Source organism: Rhynchophorus ferrugineus, unplaced genomic scaffold, assembly GCF_030347505.1.
Source record: "Rhynchophorus ferrugineus isolate W39M unplaced genomic scaffold, kcgeb_rfMv2 rfM6, whole genome shotgun sequence".
In the NCBI taxonomy this organism is placed as follows: Eukaryota; Metazoa; Arthropoda; class Insecta; order Coleoptera; family Curculionidae; genus Rhynchophorus; species Rhynchophorus ferrugineus.
The window spans coordinates 1,008,259-1,030,858 of NW_027472585.1; the positions used below are offsets into that span (position 1 = coordinate 1,008,259).

The 22,600-nt window shown below is 30.2% G+C and overlaps 1 protein-coding gene across 1 annotated transcript in view; it reads left to right on the forward strand.

Annotated features, from left to right (window-relative positions):
• The first annotated feature begins 6,074 nt into the window (after positions 1 to 6,074).
• cmpy (crimpy) overlaps positions 6,075 to 22,600 on the forward strand; it is a 140,784-nt gene continuing 124,258 nt past the window's right edge. The window contains exon 1 of the mRNA XM_076408705.1: positions 6,075 to 6,618. Within this exon, the coding sequence (XP_076264820.1) occupies positions 6,467 to 6,618 (152 nt within the window). The 5' untranslated portion in view covers positions 6,075 to 6,466. The remainder of the gene's footprint in view (positions 6,619 to 22,600) is intronic.

Sequence of the window (22,600 nt, forward strand, 5' to 3'; positions counted from 1 at the left end):
GCCGCAACCGAACAGGAAAGGTTTCCAATAAGCGAATTTTTCATAAACTGTGGAAAAAACAAACCCAATAAAACTTTACCGAAACAAGTCCGGATGGATATATTTCGACTTCAATTTTATTTTATAGTTCTTATTATAGGGAAACGAGAGAAATATTATATAGCGCTTTAACTAAGACGTATTATCGATGTCGAGATACAATGGTGACTTCGTTTTTTGTATTAGCGAAAACGTATTTTATTGAAGTTTTTCGTATTTTTCAATATCGATATTATACGCGATGAAAGAAGGGTTTTTTTAGATATATATTATTTTTAGAACAGTATTTCCCAATTGTAAATCCAGAAATTTGATTGGTTAGTTTACATTTCTAAGATTTGTTTCTAATAATTATTACTTAATGGTAAGTCTAGCTGGTCATCAAACCGTGGAGAAATTTTTAAACTCAACAATTGAGTTGATTAAGTATCAGAAAGACTATTTGTTTTGATGTGATTATTCAACTGTCTACACAACGGAAGTCCTCTGGCTTGCGTAGTGAATTTTAAATTTGCCACGTTGTCGGCTCTTGTAAATTATATCTATATTTCAAGAATATAATATACATAATACATATAAAAATATTTACTTTTAATATTTTTTTTGTATGATAACAAATTTAATTTGATTATTTATAAACTTTACAAGTGCAGTTTGTAAAAATGTAAAGTTCGTTTTAAATTCTAAGTGGGTTTTTCCTTCTCAATTTACTAGTTAAAGTCTCCTAGTTAAAAATGGAATGAATGAATGTTGTCTGATGCGTCGGAACATGTAGCCGAATCAATCTATAACATTCAATTTCTGTTGGTACTGGTGGGCCCTGTTGCCAAATGTATCCAAAATTCTTTAAAACATTAGTGATAATTAGATGTTTTAATTTAATTGAAATGACACAAGAACAAATAGCATTTTAATACCTAACTCTATAGTCTGTCCAAAGTAGCGGTGAACTCACGCTATTTCAATCTATGATTTCAAAACGGCGCCCCATTTAACTTTAACGTTAAGTTTATTTTGGCTTTGTTATGTGCATCTGTTATGTATTTCTGCTCTTCTGTTACTATTGTGTAAATTTTTTAACAAAATTAGATTTAATGCTTTTAAAATTATATTCTTTTAAAAGCAATGTCTGAAAGTTGCGTTAGACCTCTTCGTGGGTTATGTTTCCTATGTTTCCTAACAGTGTTTGAAGCAATGGTTTATATCCCCCAAAGAGCTGCATATTCTTAAGTTCTCTATGGATACTTTCTATACTAACAACTAACCGTATTAAGTAAAATATATTAAACTATTAAGGGATAATTTTTCTAAAATTATTAGATAAGTATTTGTGAGTTAACTAATTAATCTTACACTAAAGAAATTATAAAATTTTTATAAACTGTTTTTGAAAAGTAATTTTGTTAATATGCCCACAAATACATTCAAGAACTATTCTATATAAACATAACTTTGAATGTCTACTGACGTTCGCACAGATCGTTAATTTAATTTATGTAGTCACGATTTAAAATTACAATTATCGTGACAAGCAAACATAATCGTAGAGAGAGACATAAATATATTCTATGTAATTAAAGTTACGTTAGTAAAAATAAAAACATGCTATTAACATACATGCAAATTAGTAAGTTCGCTCACAGACCCTGAAATCGCAAAGTTCCAAACAGTTTTAATTAACTTTGGGATAGTTTAACGTCGAGGTATATTATTAATTTACTGTTACATGTTTTTCTTGCCATTATTAAAATGCAATAAAGGTTACATATAGTCTATTCAAAGTTTTTTTGTACATACGTCATCAAGATTTTTAATGTATTGCCTGTTGCAATTTATAAATTCGTTTCAGAATCAGACAATATTTTCCTTCTCATTCTATTCTAGTTAAAAAGACACAATGCTGTCTGATAAGTACGAACGGGCAGCCGAACTAGCCTACTAAAGTCGCCCGGTTGCCAAACGTATGCAAAATTCTTCAAAACAATGGTGATAAGAGTTTATAAACTGGCAAACGTTATTTTAATGCTTCGCTTGTTTTGATAATTTTCAAATCGCTGCTTGTTATTACTCTGATTGAAAATTCCGAAGCCAGACAGAACAGGTTGCCATACTAATCAGTTATTTTAAACAGGAACGAGATAATTGCCAGTAAAGGTATTTTTACTGTTAAATATTTATTTGCTGCGATTTATATTGTCACTGAAATGTTTCAAAAAATTATAATTATAGTCAAGATCGTCATGATGTTAGCTCTATCAGAGATTAAATATATGAAATGTATAAAATCGGTGAGTAGATTTTAAATACAAACAATTATTTCAAAGGAAACTGTTAGTCTGAAAAGAATCGAAGAGTTATAATGGAACTACCGGCTATTGATTTTAAAAAATACAATTTTAAAAGCATATAATAAAATTAAGGAATACTTATTATTTCAATTTATGTATTTAGATGAGTCATGGATCTTTCAGGATGGGACCACTGGTCACTCATGACAAGGTGATAATAAAAATAGTGTTACGACAACAAAAGTTGATGGTAAAAAGGTAAACGTTGGAATAACTATCGATTAGGTTTTGTTAGGCATAACATTTATTAATAATTTATTGCAGATTTATTGTATTTCATGCTACAAACAAGAATGGTTAATAATAAAATAATAATCAGATACATTGAAGAAGAAATTGAGAAATGATAGAATTGTAAACAAATGTTAGATAGATTGGATATTAACTGAATGAAACTCTCTGAACATAATATGATTGAATGCTGTCATTATATTATTAACATAACATTAATATATATTATTAACAATATATTATATAATTAATATATAATATATAATGCACATGCAATATATGTGCACAGATATGTTTGTAATTGTTCAGAATATACATGAGCATTTGGTTAAAATGTGCCAGAAAATGTGAGAGAAAGAATAATGTTTTGCAGATATGACAAATATATTAATGAGAATGCAGTAATTAAATATAGTTTTATCAAAAAAGATGTATACAAGTATTAACAGAACAAACGAAGGAGATATACTGTGATATCAAAATGTCTTTACAAGGAACCACTGCACCTAAGGACACAAGAACTAAGCGTTAAAGGTAAATATGCTCTCTAATATAAGTAACATATATTACTTGGATATAAAATTGTTAATTAGATGGATTAAACCTCCAGTGGATACAATTTTAAACGTGCCTAGAACTCTAACTTATAGACGGTATGGAAAAGAGTCCAATGTAAATATAATCAACACAATCCTAACTTACAAACTATTATAACTGTGTACTTAACCGTAGTTTTAAGTCCTTCGTTAATATATGCATTAGATTTACTATAATGTTAAAATAAATTATATTTGATAACAATACATTTGTTTAATTATTTTATTTAGATTAAAATTTTGTTGTATGTCAAAGCCAAACTAAAAGTCAGAGTTGATACGGCAACATTGTGACGTTTTGACGTCACAAATTTAGATGACATATGTACAAATTAACTTTGGATAGGCTGTATGTTTTCTTTATATCTATTAGCCAAGTATTAGTAAACAATTCGTTTTTTTGTTTGTTAAGGATTTTTGTTGTTGAAAACAAAAAACTTTCAATATCAAGCCATTTCAGGTCAGTTTGTAAATTAAATGTCATTATTTAGAGGAGAATAATATCTATAAATATTACTAGTTATTTCAATTTATTGTGTTTGTTTTGAAACAAATACATACTTTTATACTAGATTTTTAACCTTACTCTGTGATTTAATTAAAATTAAAATAAGATTTCAACAAAACAACTATTATAAATTAATTCAGACGTTAAATGTAAATGGTTGATCCTTGCAGTAGATAGTATGGTAATGTACTAGTAACACAATAGGCTCTGTTTATACCAAATAATTAACATTAACATACCGTTGGTCAAATATACATTGTTAATTTTGATGTTTGCTTGTTATTTTACCTAATATTGCATAGAGTGACAAACGCATATTGATTAACCCAATTAATAACAAGATATTACCTCATATCGTAAAATATATTTCAATAATATATAATGCCCGCTTAGTTGGCGCGGTGATAAAAGCGACAGGACGGTCCTTCTGCTGTTTCGATAGTCGTGGGTTCGAATCCTGGTGGGACATTGTAGTAAATTTTCGTCTGTGTTCCTCCTTTTTGCTCAGCAACAGCTTTTAATATATTTAATTTTGTGCCATATCAGATATATTAAAACAACAATTCAACAGCGCACTTTTAGTCGGTATTAATAATTAATTATTATTTTCATAATTTTTAAGGTTATGAATAACATTTTATTTTTGTGAACAAATTCCTATATATCATTTCATATTCCGTTTTGCTAAGCAACAGCTTTTAATACATCTGTTTTTGTGTTATATTACAGCAATTGAACAGCACACAGTTTTTATAGATATTAATAATTTATTTTTATTTTCATAATTTTCAAGATTATGAATAACATTTTACCTTTGTGGACAAGCAGATAATATGGTAATGTACTAGTAACACAATAGGCTCTGTTTATAGTAAATAATTAACATTAATATACCGTTGGTCAAATATACATTGTTAATTTTAACATATTTAATGCATGCAGAAATTTCTTCTTGTTGCATACATCCAGAATACAAAGAGCATTACTTTCCTTTATTAACCTCATTTAAAATATTATTAGTTTTTAAAATATTATCACCTAATAATTTAGTCGTTTTGAATTTCATCTCCAAGATGTAGTGGCGTATAGTTTCAAGATTTACACCTTTTTGCACATTGTACCAATCTTTGAAAAAGGCAAAAGAAGCATAATCTAAAATAATACCTTCAGTTTGGATAAACTCCATCAGACACACAGGAGAAGAAATTGACAAATGGCGGAATTAACAATTTGGTAACTAATTGGAACAGTGGTTCTGATAGTGATTATAACAGTGACTTATTAAAACTATTTTGTTGTGGGCTCATAGCCCAAATCTGACAATTATCAACATAGAGTGATAAGAGCGGAAACAACTAAAGGTGAATATATATAACTGATATAGGATAACTGCAAAAGATCGAAAAATCGTAAGTATTACAATGGGTAGGCAGGTAAAGATGCCCGCATGAGAAAAAATAGGAATAAAGAAATAATGATTGAAAATAAGGTACTCTTCAGGCCCCTGGGTCCGCTACTTACCTAGGTGATTTGACAACTATTCTAGTTAAACTGGAACAACGTTACCACCGCCGGGAATCGAACCCGAGACCTCTGCGTGTTAGCTAAACGCTCTATTCATTACATCCTAGAACCAGTTGCCTGAAATATTTCTACAGTTTTCTATATGATATGGTTAATGCTTAAAAAATAAACTAAAAAGCTTTTGTGAATGACTGAATGACTATGGTAGGCAAACACTTACTAAAATCTCCTCAAAAACCCCTGAAAGGTGTAGCGGTCCTATCCTTGCTTTCACCATCAGCTAACCTAAATAACTTCAAGGTATAGGATTAGTTGTCTCTATGTCCCTACAACATTTAAAAAATTATCCTCTAACTCCTCATCGTTGAGGAGTTGTTTCTTCCATCACATCAGCTCAGCAATAACAAATAATAATTATAAGAATTTTGAAAATCGGTCTATAATTGACGGAGAAATCGGTGAAAATACATAAAGAAAATGTACAGTCGAACATAGAACCTCCTCCATTTTTGTAGTCGGTAAAAAATAGGTATAACCTGGAAAATTCTCAGAGTGCTTTTCCAAGCATATAGTTTTAAAAATCCAGAATGTTTTACATCCGTAATTTAGAGTTTCTGGATAAGAATACCTCTTTGGTAGTTCGATATATATATATTCGAGTTGGGTTCGAGATTCCGACTAAAAATTATGACGAAACAAAACAGTTGCAGGCATAAGCAATCGTCTAAAAGAAGAAAAAAATGTTAACAAATTGAACGGGACGCCTGCGCATCGGCCACCTCCAGGCATCGGAAACCAGCACGACATCGCAGTCTACATTCGGTCGGGTTCTTCAGCGGCCCGTCGAAAATCCTCTGCCCGTCCGCTCGCGTCGCGTTTCGCCGAAACTTTACGCTAAAACTTCCGATCGCCAGCGAGATGACGGTCTGAAGCAGGTCGGTCGTCGCTTCACGGGCTCCGCGCGACTGTCTCGATGTGTTGGTGATCCGGTTAACTTTAAGTCTTTTCCGGATCGTTTGCGGACATACATATTAAATTAACTCGATCGATTTCCGAGGGAAAACATTCAAACATTCGAGGATGTAGCGCGACCACGGTGAGGCAGAATCCGTACGGACCGATTTGTAAAGATTTTGCGATGTAAATTAATCACGCGAACGCAGTCCGGAGAATATTGCCGCACAACAACGCGTAACGAAACGATTCTAACTGTTTTAAACATGAAGTGTGTCTCCGTATTTGCTTTTGTGGCTTTTATTGCTTTTTGTGGTGGACTGTCTGCTCCTGCTTGCATTTGTGACAAGAGGGAATGCGAGATAGTTAACGAAGTGGATTGTCCAGGACTGGGAATTGTTGTCTGGGACCCTTGCAAGTAAGTTTGTCTCTCGTTGATTTAAATCCTGTTTTGTAGTGTATATTTTCTAGAAGTTAGTGACGTGAATTATAAAAATAATATAAACAAAGCGAATTAACTCTATACCGGCGTACATTTTATTATGTAAAATAATTTATATTCTTATTAATTTTTAGAGATTTTTGCAAAAAATACCTATAAATCATCTCCCATTAATTCATAATCACTAATAGCTTTTAAAATATCCAATTTTGTGTCATATTGCAATAATTAAACAATACAATTTTTATAGGTATGAATAATTTATTATTTTAATAATTCTTAAGGTTATGAGTAACCTTTTACTCTCGTCAATAAATTACAATATTATCTGTAAACCATTCCACAGTGATTCACTTTTAAATATTTTGACAAGTATTCTATTCAATGAAAACATCTAATTGGCGTAATTTAATACAACAATTCAGCAGCAGAATTTTATACGTATTAATAATTAATTATCATTTTCATAATTTCCAATATTATGAATAACCTTTTTATTTTCCGAAGGAACGCAAAGAATACCTGCAAATCAAGTCATTCATTTTTTTTTGCTCAGCAGCAGCTTTTAATACATTTTATTTTGTGCCATAGCAGATAAATTAAAACAACAATTCAACAGCACACTTTTGGTCGGTATTAATAAATAATTATTATTTTCATAATTTTCAAGGTTATGAATAACATTTTACTTTTGTAAAAAAATGTAAAAAATTCTTATAAATCATTTCAAAGTCATTCATATTCCATTTTGCTAAGCAACGGTTTTTGTGTCATATTAGAGTAATTGAACAGTACAAAGTTTTTATAGATATTAATAATTAACAGTTATTTTCATAATTTTCATGGTTATGAATAACATTTTACTTTTGTGAAAAAATGTAAAAAATTCTTATAAATCATTTCAAAGTCATTGATATTCCATTTTGCTAAGCAACGGTTTTTGTGTCATATTAGAGTAATTGAACTGTACAAAGTTTTTATAGATATTAATAATTAATAGTTATTTTCATAATTTCCAATATTATGAATAACGTTTTTATTTTCCGAAGGAATGCAGAGAATACCTGCAAATCAAGTCATTCATTTTCTTTTTTGCTCAGCAGCAGCTTTTAATACATTTTATTTTCTGCCATAGCAGATAAATTAAAACAACAATTCAACAGCACACTTTTAGTCGGTATTAATAAATAATTATTATTTTCATAACTTTCAAGGTTATAAATAACATGTCACTTTTGTGAAAAAATATAAAAAAATTTTATGAATCATTTCAAAGTCATTGATATTCCATTTTGCTAAGCAACGGTTTTTGTGTCATATTAGAGTAATTGAACTGTACAAAGTTTTTATAGATATTAATAATTAATAGTTATTTTCATAATTTCCATTATTATGAATAACGTTTTTATTTTCCGAAGGAACGCAAAGAATACCTGCAAATCAAGTAATTCATTTTCTTTTTTGCCCAGCAGCAGCTTTTAATATATTTTATTTTGTGCCATAGCAGATAAATTAAAACAATTCAACAGCGCACTTTTAGTCGGTATTAATAAATAATTATTATTTTCATAATTTTCAAGGTTATGAATAACATTTTACTTTTGTGAAAAAATGTTAAAAATTCTTATAAATCATTTCAAAGTCATTCATATTCCATTTTGCTAAGCAAGGGCTTCTAATAAATCTGTTTTTGTGTCATATTAAAGTAATTGAACAGCACAAAGTTTTTATAGTTATTAATAATTAATAGTTATTTTCATAATTTTCAAGATTATGAATAACAGTTTACCTTCGTGGGCAAAATGACTCATTTAAAGCAATTTCTGTTCAGCAATATCTTTTAGAACATCTAATTTTGTAAATTTTGTAATATATTAGAACAATTAGAAAAACAATTCAACAGGAAACGTTTTTATATATATTAATAATTTATTTTTCATAATTTCGAAGATTTTGAGTAACCTTTACTTTTGTGAGCAAATGCATATGCCGTATTATTTTATTTTATTTAGCATTGGTTTTGAAAATTTGGTACACAGATACGTACGTATTATAGGCTTCAAACTATATGTACTATGAAATTAGTGATTTGGTTTTGGATCGTATTTTATCTGATATTTAAAAATATACTTCTTTCTTTGTGGATTAACTTTAATTCTATTAATTGTTTCATTAAAATTAATATTCCTTTTTTCATTAGCATTTTTCAACGTCAGTATTTATGAATTAATTTTGAGGGATTTATTTATTATTTATTAGGATATATTTTTTATATACAATACTTTGCTGTATACTTTAGAATAAAATACTCTTTGTATACTTACTTTGAAATAAATGTAATGGTTTTGATACAGAATGACCAACAGAAATTATTCGAATGTTGTAATTCAGCATGAAATATTGGGGCTATCGATAACAATAAAATATAGAAAATAAAAACTAGTCAATTATAATTGATCCATAAGATCCATAATTGAGAGATCCGTAACTGCAGAGTCTATATTATTAGATATATAACTTGACATGTACAGATATTTTTTTGAGTTTGCAATAATATTTAAGGAATAAATAAATATACAAGCAATAAATAAAATACAAGCAATAAATGAGTTCAGAATTCTATGTGAGTTATAAAATGGTTCCTAATACCAGACTTTTCAGTAGAAGCTAATTAACTGCACTCGTCGTTACTGCACTTTATATGTTTAGCGCTTCTATTGTACATGCTGATGTTATATTTTATAAATATACATTGACATAGGTTAAAGGTTCAAAGCCTTGGTAGTTTGAAGATGTGGACTAGCAAGCTATATTCGATAAACACTTTACGCCAATGCAACAGATGTTTATAGCTCAGGTTTAGGTCATCCTAATAGATATTCCCAGGAGTTTACATAAAATAGGACACTAGGAATGTGTTAGTCGAATACTGCCTACGTCAGTGATAGAAAACGTTCTTTTTACAAATTATCCGGCAACAAAAAATTCCAAATCAGGAATATTGGCTCATAATGAATACTTAAAATGGTTTTTATGCATATGGAACGCTTATACTTATTAGCTTTAGAAAATGCTGCGCGAAGAACATGATTAAAACAAAATTTTAGCGATGGTTTTATACTTTTTATAATATATATACATATTCTACTTCACGGACTATAAACAGCATGTTGTAAAACATTTATTGAATAATTTTTTTGCCCGCTAAAAGCTGTTAGAACAAATTAAAATACTTTTATATGAATTTTTATGCCATTTATTAAAATGTCGAAAATATATAAAATCATAAATATTAATAAAATATGGACTATTTCCTATGTTTAATATTTCTAGACCGAACACAATGTATCATTTATTCTACATCAAATAAAAGGTTTTATAGAAAATCCTATTAATTTTCATGTACTCTGTTCGAAAACAAATAATATTTTAGACAAACGTAATTTTTATTACATCAATAAAAGTAACGATTCGCTTTTATAATAATGTTTATATCGATTATGTAAATAATAAATTATCCGGAATAGGATATTGTTCAATTTTATATCTGCTTTTCAGGTAATTTATTTAATAATACGTTTTTATCGTATCTTTTATTTACTTATTCATCGTTAGTCTTATCTATTTTTTACAAAGATAATAAATAGAGTATAAATAGACTAAATTTAATTCTAGTTTAGTATACGTTTCTTTTAGTTAGATATATATAAAAGCTCGTTAACTAAATAGAGTAAACCTTAACGTTAATCAAGCTTTCAGTTTTATTGATAGAGCTAAATGAGTTGTACTGTGCGGTGTGAATAGAATAAACATTGAATATATTTAGTATGTTCGTTGGTCTTAATAATAAACTTGGTTAATAATAAACAGCTTAGGAAAATAAGAACATGTCTGTTCTATATGTGTAGTAACATATTTTAGAAATATTTTAACATTTTGCGCGATACCTGATAAGTATTTTTTGTGCTTTCGGTCTTGTAAGTTATAACTGATATATCATAAGTAAGGTTTTTGAATACCTCAGACTAGGATTTCAAATCATCTCCTATTGCTGCATCAAATTTATTATTCATTATCCTAAGAATCTATTTCAATCACCACTGGGTTTTATTTTTATTAAGTTGTAAGAATCTTGAGGCTAATGTTGCATCGTCATGAGATGATTTTTGATATTGGTAGATCAACTGAACGTCACACCTTGTTTTGATGAAAGATGATTTCTGGTTATGGAAAAGAATATTCAGAGTAGCTACTTCATTTTGACATATAAATATAAGCGATATGAACATGTAATGTGCAGGAAGATCAGATTTTATTCAAACTTTGATTAATTTTTTAAACAATAAGTGTTTTTCTATATTTGTTAATGTATAACTTTACACTGTAACTAAGAAATGATGCTAGAAATGATTTGAAATCCTTCTTAAAACCTAATATTAATGTACTTTTGTTTTAATGTTGGTGGATTGAAACATTTTAGTTATGTTCTTTGGAAAACTATATATTAATATAACATGAAATTTGCAGTTCTAGAGTTGATGAATATATTGTGATTCGGATTGTGACACAAATGAGACATATATACAAAATAATGCCTTAAGAATATATATAATTTAAAAATATGGCTTGTAATTATATTAATTATCATGAAAAGCTGACATAATTGCAGAAAACATGCTCATAATTTGTATTGAGAATTTATTGTTTCATCACATTAAAAAGTAATATGTTGTTAAAAGTTATTGAGTTTTAGAAAATTTGTACAATCAGACTGTTATAACTGTAACTTATTCTAATAAATATTTGCTTGTATATCTAAGAAAATTTCTAGAATTAGGGAATAAAATAATGTTGAACCAAGTTTTTAAAAGTTACTGTGATCTTGTTGAAAATTTTGCGTGTGAGTTAGTGAGTTATTATATAATAAACTTCAAGATCATATTATCTCTAACAGATGTACATTAACAAATTATTTGTCATTTTACCCTCCAAAATTTCGGGATAGTTAAAATAACAAGATGCTGTAAACCCACCTTACTATGATTGAGATTCCTCGTGTAATATTTAGAATAGAACGGATTATAACTTAGTTAATTTTATTACTAGGCACATATTTGATATTTAGTTTTCGTTACGTTAAAGATTATATACGGTAGTATCGTCCTGATTATATTATTAATTTAATTTATTATTAACTAGTTAATATGTTTTATATTCTGTCATATATTATATTAGATGACTCGGCGAAATTCGTATCAACTACATTTAACTTGCAAACGTTCTCTCAAAAGTAATGTTTGCATTTGCCCACGAAGGTAAACTGTTATTCATAATTTTGAAAATTATGAAAATAACTATTAATTATTAATATCTATAAAAACTTTGTGCTGTTCAATTACTCTAATATGACACAAAAACAGATGTATTAAAAGCCGTTGCTTTTATCACCGTCGATCACCACTTGATTGGCAGGTATTCTTTGCGTTCCTTCGGAATGTTAATATGTTTTATATTCTACCATATATTATATTAGATGATCCGGTGAAATTCGTATCAACTACATCTAACTAGCAAACGTTCTCTAGCAATCACAATAGTCTCTTCGTCAATTATCGGTGAATTAAGCCTTCTTGTGTTCTTGGCGGTAACTGTTTTGTTAGATTTGATGACGATATTATGGTAGTCAGATGAAATTCGATTCAGTGGTACTTTGGATATTTTATACTCAACTCGCTAAATTTGTGACAAAATAAGAATAAATATGAAATACATCTACAACGTATCCTTTATCATAAAGAGTCATTACGTATTTACTCTACTTTTGGTAAATGTTTACTTCACAGCAATTATATATATATATATATATATATATATATATATATATATATATATATATATATATATATGTCAAATCCTTATGACAGTGGAAGTATTGATAATAGTGGCATATAAACCGTCCTTGGGCTTCCCCAAGTGTTTTAAAATTAAAATTAACCAAATTGGTCCGGATGTTCTCGAGTTTTAGCGAAACTACCGAACAGCCAATTATTTATGTACATTTGTGTGGATTATATTAGTGATCTTTGTCTTAATTTATTTAAATTTGATTATTTTATACACCTGCCAATACAATTACCAGGTCTACTGAAAAGTCATTACTGGTTTTTCAGAGACAGATATTGTTAGGCTTTTGTATGCAGTGTTATGATTACATACAGCTTACATGTTATATTTTGCGAAAGTGACACCGTCGTCTATACCTTTTTAAAAATGTCAAGTTTGGTGCCTGAAAAGTACATTAACGGCACGCATTAGTTTTTTTATTTAATTCAAAGAATAAAGCCGCTGAAAATCATTGTTTGTTGGTAGAAACTCATGGTAAGCATGCTCCAACTTTAAAACAGGTGAGGCATGGTTTTGAATATTCAAAAGTGGTGACTTCGATGTTCACATCAAAGAACGTTTTGGTAGACCGAAAAATAAATCAGTTATTGATCGAAAAACATCCAGAATTATCCCGAAGACGGGGTAAAGTGATTTTATAACACGATAACGCGTTGTCTCATAAAGCAAAACTAGTGCACCCGCCTTAATTTTCAGACTTAGCCCTGTCCGACCATAAACTTTTCATATCAATAGGACACGCGCTTGCAGAGCAGTACTTCTTCAATTCTGGAGATGTTAGAAAATGGTTCGATGAATGGTTTTACTCAAAGGAAAAACAATTTCTTTGAAATGACATCCATAAATTGCCTGAAAAATGGACAAGATATATAGAATAAAATGGCCAATACTTCCATTTTCTTGAAAATTGCGTAGTTTTTTTTTACGAAATAAACCGGTAATAACTTTCCGGTATACCCGGTAATCTGATCTGTATTGACGTTAGTATTTTAATGTCTCCAAGTATTTTATTTGATTCAACAATATCGTCATTATATCTATTTATAATGAAGTTATACATGATCTCATTGCACCAAAATCAATGGGACATTAATCAATTAACACTAATGGCTCTAACACCCAACATGACCAGAACCCATCCGCTCCTGAGCAAATTACACGCGAAATGACAAAGTGGGCGTCGTAATCGATCTTATTGTGAACGAGACATAACGTCAATGAAAAGCGCCAGCCAATCTTATAAGAAGAATTTTAATCATGCCTGGGGTGCGTTTAGAGCCACTTGTTATTCTAATGGTTACGAAATTTGAAAGGGAAAATGACAAACAAGGGTCTTAATATATCTTCGTGAAAGGTAGGTCTCGTTAAATTCTGCCAGTAAATGGTTCGTCACAAGATAAAGACAAAGTTGGTTAAATTAAGATGAAAGCCGCTATATTTAAACATATTTTTGTATCTGTCTTTTGTATGGTTAGCGTTCGAATATCTACGGCATTTTCTACTGGATAATTTGATATTGGGAAATTTATTAGGAGTTTACAATTACTATGCAATTTTTTAAATTAATTCATTTATTAAAACTAGTAACTAGCGTTGGGAACTATTGACTGAAAATAGTAGAAACAGTCGATAGTCGGAAAACAGTCGAACTAGTCGATAGTAAAAGGACTAGCGACTCGAATTAGTAATTACTATTTCAATCATTTCAGCACACTTCAACATTTTTTCTATTTAGCGATAATAGATGTAGATATACGAATTCCTTCTCGTACTCATTTTGATTGAATTTTGAAGAAAGGACGGAGGTAATTGTTTGATTTTCTGTGCTGTAGAGATCAGTTAATTTAAAATAATAGGTCAATTGGAAAGTCCCCGGCCTAAAATAATAAAACACATTTTTTTGGCAAAATTAGTTTTTTTTATTCAACATAATTCCCTTCAAGGGTGATACACTGATTATAGCGACCCCCCAACTTTTCAATACCATTTTTGTAGTACGATTTGTCCTTTGCTTCGAAATAGGTCTCAGTTTCGTCGATCACCTCTACATTCGACGAAAATTTCTTCCCAGCGAGCATTCTTTTGAGATCTGAGAACAGGAAAGAGTCGCTGGGGGCCAGATCTTGAGAATACGGTGGATGGGGAAGCAATTCGAAGCCCAATTCAGGGAAACTTTATCAATTAAACCGTCGCACCCTTTCTAAATATCTTATTATTTTAAGCCTAATCGGGACAGTAGTTCTCGAGTTTCTGGTCAACATATAAATCGATATATAAACAAAATATTATTGATCTCCATTGGATCATTGCTTTTAAGGTTGAATAATAAAGTGACATTAAACGTAATTATACTTGTTGTCCTCCGTTGTTTTAACATTCGGCAAAGTTTGTTTCGGGAATAAAACAAACAAGCGGTGTAATATATCTTCGTCTCAGTCGAGTCTTGTTAAGATTTGCCGTTAAATGGCCCAACAAAAGGCAAAAACAAAGTCGGTATCTTTGCCCAACAGTGTGGAAACTCACATAATTTAAATGGTAACACGGGGCCTTTTTATGATGGCTCGCAAATTACGGTCTTTAATTTTGCTTCGCACCTTTTTAAAAAATCGCTTTCTTTTGTTAAATCGCATATTTATATTAACAGCATTTTTATATATGTAATATTTGAGTTTATATTTTGGTTCTAATACAACTGTATACCACAAACTAGTGTAATGAGACCATTCCTTCACCATTATTCACAGCATACAAGGTCTACAAATGACCTACAATGTAAAAAATACACCTTCATTGCTCAAAATTTGTCTGTGTTAATTTTTTGCGGCGAAATGACAAGAACCTAATTATATAACTAGAGGGATTCCCAATTGTTAAAGCAGATTCAGTTAAATAAGTGTTACGTATTATTAATCTCTATTTTCAAGATTATTTATTAATATAATGGGGTCAAAACTATAAAAGTTTGATTGAGAAATTGTACAATATTTGTACGTTGTCATCATACATTTTTTATAATTATCCTGATGTTAGAAGTACAAACTTTGCTTTTAAATAAATATATCTATTAAAGCACCTTTAGCTTTATTCGTTCTGAATAAAAACTATTGTTAATATTTCTGTACCCATCCTATACATAGATATTTCTAATCACTTATTAGCAGAGCAATTTATAGCCTGTAAAGAAAATTCCGCGACGTTTATGACTTACGTTATATACTTTATTTCAAAATTGTCGGTGGTTTTCGGTTTTAAAAATTTAACGAAATTCGCAAAGTTTATGGAGTTTTCAGGTTTAATGGCAATTTTAAAGATAATTCACCTCATATACTTTACAATTCGTGTTTTCTAATTTATTCATGCTACATCGTTGGCTCTTCGATGTCCAATTTAATTAGGAACTGATACAACGGAGCACTGTAGCACAATATGATGATGTCGATACCGAAACTGCCTATTGTGAAAAGGTAACATCATCAATAGAAGATGTAGCCTTTGTGCATGAGACCGTTAATTATGCTGAAGATGTACTGACGTCGTTCTATGCCTCGACAAAAGACGTTCGAAAAAATATATTCAAGGTTTATATTAAAGGTAAAATGGCTTTAAATTTGACTATTTATTTTGCTCCAGAAAAGGAAAGGATAAATTTGACGCTATGGTAAATTATTATTAATGTTCCACGCGAAGGTAGCAATAATTTCATTCGGACACTTTCATGTCTTTAATACGATTACGCTTTAATTCCAGTTATGTATACCTAAGTGCTTCTGCAGCGGGCAACATCAACGACTTTATCTTTATTTTCATGAGCGGCTTTCATAATTTATTACAACATATTCAGTTAAATTCCCTTGAATAAGGAATTAGTCTTTTATTTTTTTAGGAAAAAGTTATTTGGATTTTTCAATTTTCATATAAACACTTTTTTATTTGCTGTTTTCATATACTATTATTTTCGGCTATGTTTTATTGAAACATAGCAGACACTCGTGAAGACAATGTGAACTAAGTTAAAGTAAGAGTGGTTCATATTATAAAAAATGTTTGCTTTGACGAATGTGATTTAAGTGTAACAGGTGGGGCAAAAGTCCCGATACCAATGATGTGTAGACGTTCAAATTTTATTATACGCCACTGAAACGAGCAGGAGTAGTGACAATATTTATTGAAAATAATCGCTCCATTATTGCCGCTTAGCGGAAGCCCATTTTCTTCTCAGTGGCCACGTCAGTGAACAGAACAGTCGGTTTTGGAAAACACGGAATCTTCAATTAATTCATGAAACATCATTGCATACACTAAAAATAACTATATGGTGTGGTATTCATGCTAGAAACATCACTGGTCCCTATTTTTTTTAAGATGACCAAGGTGTTGTAGTTACTTTTATTGCTGAAGGGTACCAAGACATAATTCGAAATTTTCTTCTACCTGAAATGGAAGATCAAGGACTAGAGAACATGTGGTTTCAGCAATATGGGGCCATAGCACACACAGCTCCTTTAACAATTCAATTATCGAATGACGTTCTTCCACGAAGACTAATTTCGTGAAGTGGCGATTCAGCATGGCCAGCCAGATCTCCGGATTTAAAAGTACCAGGCTTATTCTTATGGATTTTTTTAATATCAAAAGCTTATGTGAATGAGCCCCAAATGATTCAACATCTGAAAGACAATATTCGTCACGAAAATGAAGAAATTCAGCCTCAGATGTTGCAGGATGTCATGAAAAATGCCTTAAAAAGAGCCAAAAGTTGCATAGTGAATCGATGTCACCATTTAGCCGATATAATGTTTCAATTATAACGAAAAAAAAAATATAAAGACAAATAAACTTATGATGGAAACCAAACTTATTTATCTTTTTTTGAGTAAAGTTATAGGCTAACAAAATGGTAACGGGACTTTTGTCCCATGTTGTACTTTTACTAATATTTATAACAAATTAAACAAGTACAAATAATGGTGATAATTATTTTTTACCTAGAAGATGAAAAGCTAAAATATCTGTGTATGATACTTCGTTCTGTCTAGACTAATATGAGGCTTGCTTAAAAACTTGTGTAACTTGATTGTCAGCCATTATATTTCTAACTTCAATGGAACTCCCTCATCATCCTCACCATCAATATATTCCTCCTAGTTATCATTGACCTGCTTATCTTCATTCAATAAATTATTATCAGTCGAGGTGCAAGCAATATTCACCATTTTTAATACGTTCCCGTTTAACATCCAAGAACCCAGTGATGAAAGTGTCCTTATTCGATCCCAATTGCTCCTTTTTCCTAATTACACTTAAGGGCACATCATTATGTTCATCATTGATAAAAAACGGATTGTTTTAACATTTTAAAATAGTTTTTGGATTTAAAAACATGGATTCAGAATTGTTTTATAAACAAAAACATATATAAATATAACCATTTTTCATTCTTACCTTTACTATAATCTTCAAACAAGTTCTGTTCTTATATTATTTAATAAAAATATACCCTTTTTCATAGCGATCTACAAAATTATAATCTTTTACTAATATAAACCTTCTGCTGCGAGTTTTCCCTATTAAATAATGAATAATTATATTATTTCAACAAACTTTTGTAAATATAAAATGAATGAAAAATTATTACTGAAATACAACTCTCGTAAATAACAAAGCGTGGGTGTGAAATTTATCAAGTTAGTTTACAATAACTTTTATTATCGCCTCTAACTACTTTTTAAAGGATTTTCTTAAACGTTGCTTCTATATCCCAGGCTCTGAAATATTGTAAGATGTAGATAATAAGAAACCAAGTTATATAAGCATCTGAAGATTTCAAGAGCTTGTCTAGTTTAAAATATTAAGCATATGTTTCATAATATATTCCGTCATAAATATCATAAAGCTGTAGTACTGTGTCCTCTGATCTACTTATTATTACTATATATTTGTGATACAGATATGTCTTAACTAACGTCAAAGTTCAACATCAAAACCCAATTAATTTATGTTTGTTCGTTAATGTTCAACCGATGAAATATCCCCAATGCAAACAACTCGATGTTATATAAGCCTTGTGCGAGTAAACTTAATTATACTCATTGCTTCTTGTTATTTTCACCTCCGCAGTTTCAGAGGGAAATTGGTAGAGCGAATGTCTTATTTTGTGTGGGTCTATTTAAATTATAGTGTAAAATGCGTGACAAAATGTTTTTTACTTTGTGGGCTTTCTGTTCCTAAAGGGAAACAACTCTTGCTTTTAGCTAAATTAAAAAAAAATTATACCCACACAATTAGGGCTTACATTATACTTTAAAAATCTTTTAACAAAACAATTGAACCAACTTCAAAAAATAAATAAGGAACTCATTAAGACTAAAAAAATAATCATATTTAGATTTTTAACACAAAAAACATTTTAAAATAAAATAGGTACCCAATAATTGTTGTAATAACTAAATAAAAATAAGAAAAACCTTATTTAACCTATCTAGTACACATATTTTATAATCTACTATACACGCACAATTTAGCTTAATACCTATCTAAACATATTTCTCTTTTTACAATATTACTTACTACCAACCAAGTGATCACTTTGAAGTCAGTGCCGAAAAATATTTTCAATAAAAGCCGCAGCAACTTGGTATTTAAAAGTCCAACAGTACCTCTCCAACGCATTTTACTGGCAAGAGGGGGCCTCCACTATCTTGTTCCTGTTTAAAGTCACTGATTAGGGACCCAATCTGTTTCTGACTATCTGATGGCTTCGGCATTTTCAATCAGAGTAATAATAAGCAGCAATTTGAAATGTATCAAAACAACCAAAGTGCCAAAAAAAGTTTGCCGGTTCATAACCTGTAATTATTATCAAATTAATTATTATATTTTGCAGAATTCAGCAAAATTGACAACGAGACGACTTTTGTAGGTTGATTCGGTTACATGTTCGAACGTATAAGAAATCATTGTATCTATAGTATGTTGAAAGTTATTTTATACATACTTCAACTACATTTGTAACGTCAAAACATCGCAATGAGGGTGCATCAACTCTGAGTTTTAGTTCAGTTGAGCTTTGTTTTATAACAAAATTCTAATGTATATAAAATAATTGGACAAAAATGTAATCAAATATAATTTATTTTAACATTATAGTACATCTAAAAACTACAGTTAATTATACAGCCACAATGGTTTATCAGTTAGAGTTATAACCTCTTATCACTATTGGTTTCAAGAATTTTGCATACGTCTGACAACCGGACGACTTTGACAGGTTTATTCGATTACGCGCTCGAACTAATCAGACAGCATTGTGTCTCTTTCTAACTAGAATAAAATGAGAAAAAAATATTGTATGATTCTAAAACGAATTTACAAGTTGCGGCAGGCCATACATTAAACATCTTGACGTATGTACAGAAAAACTTTGTATAGACTATATTTTTAACTAGAATAATATGAGAAGGGACATATCCTTAAAAGCGTCTGATATAAAAAATTTACAAATTGCGATAGACAACACATTCGATATCACGATGACGTGAGCTGACTGTTATTTTGAATAGACTATATGTAACTTTATCTCTATTTAAATGACACCACTGCACTCAGAAGACGTTTCAATCATAAATATTTTATGTAACCAAACCGACCAAAAAAAGAACTAAAAATTGGTTATCACCATTATAGTTTTTTTAGTTAAAGTTTACGTAACCGTTCATACGGGAGATTAAAAATAAAAAGTTAAAATACCTCTTCGTCCACGAGAATTATTCATATCGTATCCCTACATCAGTCACGTATAAACAATTTAGGAGTCAGACAGGCATATTTAAATATTAAATGGAGTTCAAGGTAAAAAAACAACTCTTCGGGGCTTCAAGAAGACCTAAAAAACAACCGAAGAGACGATTTCCTAACCAGGTAAGAAGAGTTTTTAAGGTGTATGAGTTATTTTGGCGCGGCGCTTTTTCCTTCACTCGACGTCGTAAATAGCCAATCTTGAATAAAGGAGGGCTTATTAAAATGTAAACGTCGGTGTTTCGTCTTAGGCCTAACGTAAAAAATATTAAGTAACTTAATTTCTCTAGAAAAAATGGTATCACGATGTAAAAGGTAGAGAGGTAATGCGTAAAATGAAAAATTCAAGTAAAAAATAATATATACATTATACTGTAAGCGTACTTCACTTTGTTATAAGCCACGAAAACTGATAATCATGTTGACATATATATTCAATGCTTATTTGAGACTAAAGTATGTTCCGAAATGTCTTAAGGTTATTCGAATAATTATGCTTAAAAAATCTGATAAACCGTTAGAACAAGTTGGATCTTACAGGTCTATTTCGCTGATACCTGCAATATCAAAATTACATGAGAAACTGCTATTAAAACGTATTCAACCATTTACATAAATATCATATTTCGAAATCACCACTAAACAGTGTGCACAGTACACAGAGTAACAGCGGTTGTTGAAAAGGTAATCAAAGAAAATAAATACTGCCCTGCAATATTTCTGCAGATCTCATAAGCTTTTCACCGGGTATGGCATTTGGGTTTAATCTACAAAATGAGCAAATTGCTGCCACGGAATTACTATCGACCGCTGGAATCATATCTTTTCGTAAGAAAATGTGGAGCCTTGCATGAAGGGACATTCTCAACACTTAAACCTATTTCGGCTGAAGTTCCACAGTGTCTTGGGACCACTACTGTATCTGTGCTCTATATTGCTGATATCCCAATAACAAAAGAAACAGTACTTGGAAAATTTGTCAACCACACAATTATCATAGTAAAAGATGTATCTCTGTCTAAGGTTGAAGGAAAAAATAGAAGTAGCGGTCGACAAGATCTACAAATGTACTAGAGATTGGAAAATTGAGCTTAATAGCTCTAAATCTGTCCATGTTAATTTTGAGTTGCGGCGAAATGACGAAAAGTTAATTACTAAAACTAAAAAACTTGATGAATACCCGATTCCTTAAGTAGAATCAGACAAATACCTCGGAATACATCTCAATATTAGGTTAAATTGGAAACATCATGTTAAACAAAAAGCAGAGCAGATTAGATTCAAAGTAAAGCCAAGAAAATTTTATTCTGACTACATTTGCTGATCATAGTGCGATACTTGCTATTGGAGACAATAGAGAATAACTAGAAAATTGCTAGAACGCATAAGTAATATTATAAATAAGTGTATCTAGGCATGGAGAATAATACAAGAACAGACTAAAGTGCATATTGAATTATTACTAGTACTATTATCCAGTACAGTAACAATACTAAATACTAATGAATTGGGATCAATATTGGCGTAAAACTTCAATTAGAGGAACAAAAAAAAAAGAATTGTAACGACAGTATAAAAAAATATATCGGTTATTTGAAGGAAAATCCGTATATGAGTTGCTGCTGTATAAGTAGATACTAAAACCTATGAAATTCAGTTATGGGAATATTCTGCGGGAGGTAATATCAACATAATACAAGTGTTTCAGAAAAAAGTTCCGAGAAGTATTGTGGACGCACTCAGACACTACAAGAACAATTACTTCCACCGATACTTTCGGATTCCAACTATCATTACAGAAAATTAAGAGATTCACAACAAGACATGAAACATGTAAACACCACTCAAGAGAACCAAATCATGTGATCGAGTGTAGTTGCGTGGTGAAGTGAAAAAATGGCAAAAAGAGTTACTAAATTTTATTCTATTAGAATATTATATTAGAATTAGATCCCAGTTTTAAGTGACTGTAGACAAATTTTAAATTGGTCAGCACCGACTAGTAATTATATATTAATATATTTAAAAAACATTTATTAAGTGAATACTCGGTTACTTATTTCAAACAGTTCACAAAGAATCATTCATTTGTTTTTGCTCAAGTGACGGACCCCTGTTTAGGATGTAGATTTATCTGAGATATCGATTAAAGATTGTACAAGTTCCTATTAAGGTCGTTATCCGTATACAATCTGATGCTGTTGATGTCGTTAACGGAAATAATTGCTAAACTTTTGTTTGATACTTTGGTCGGAATTGG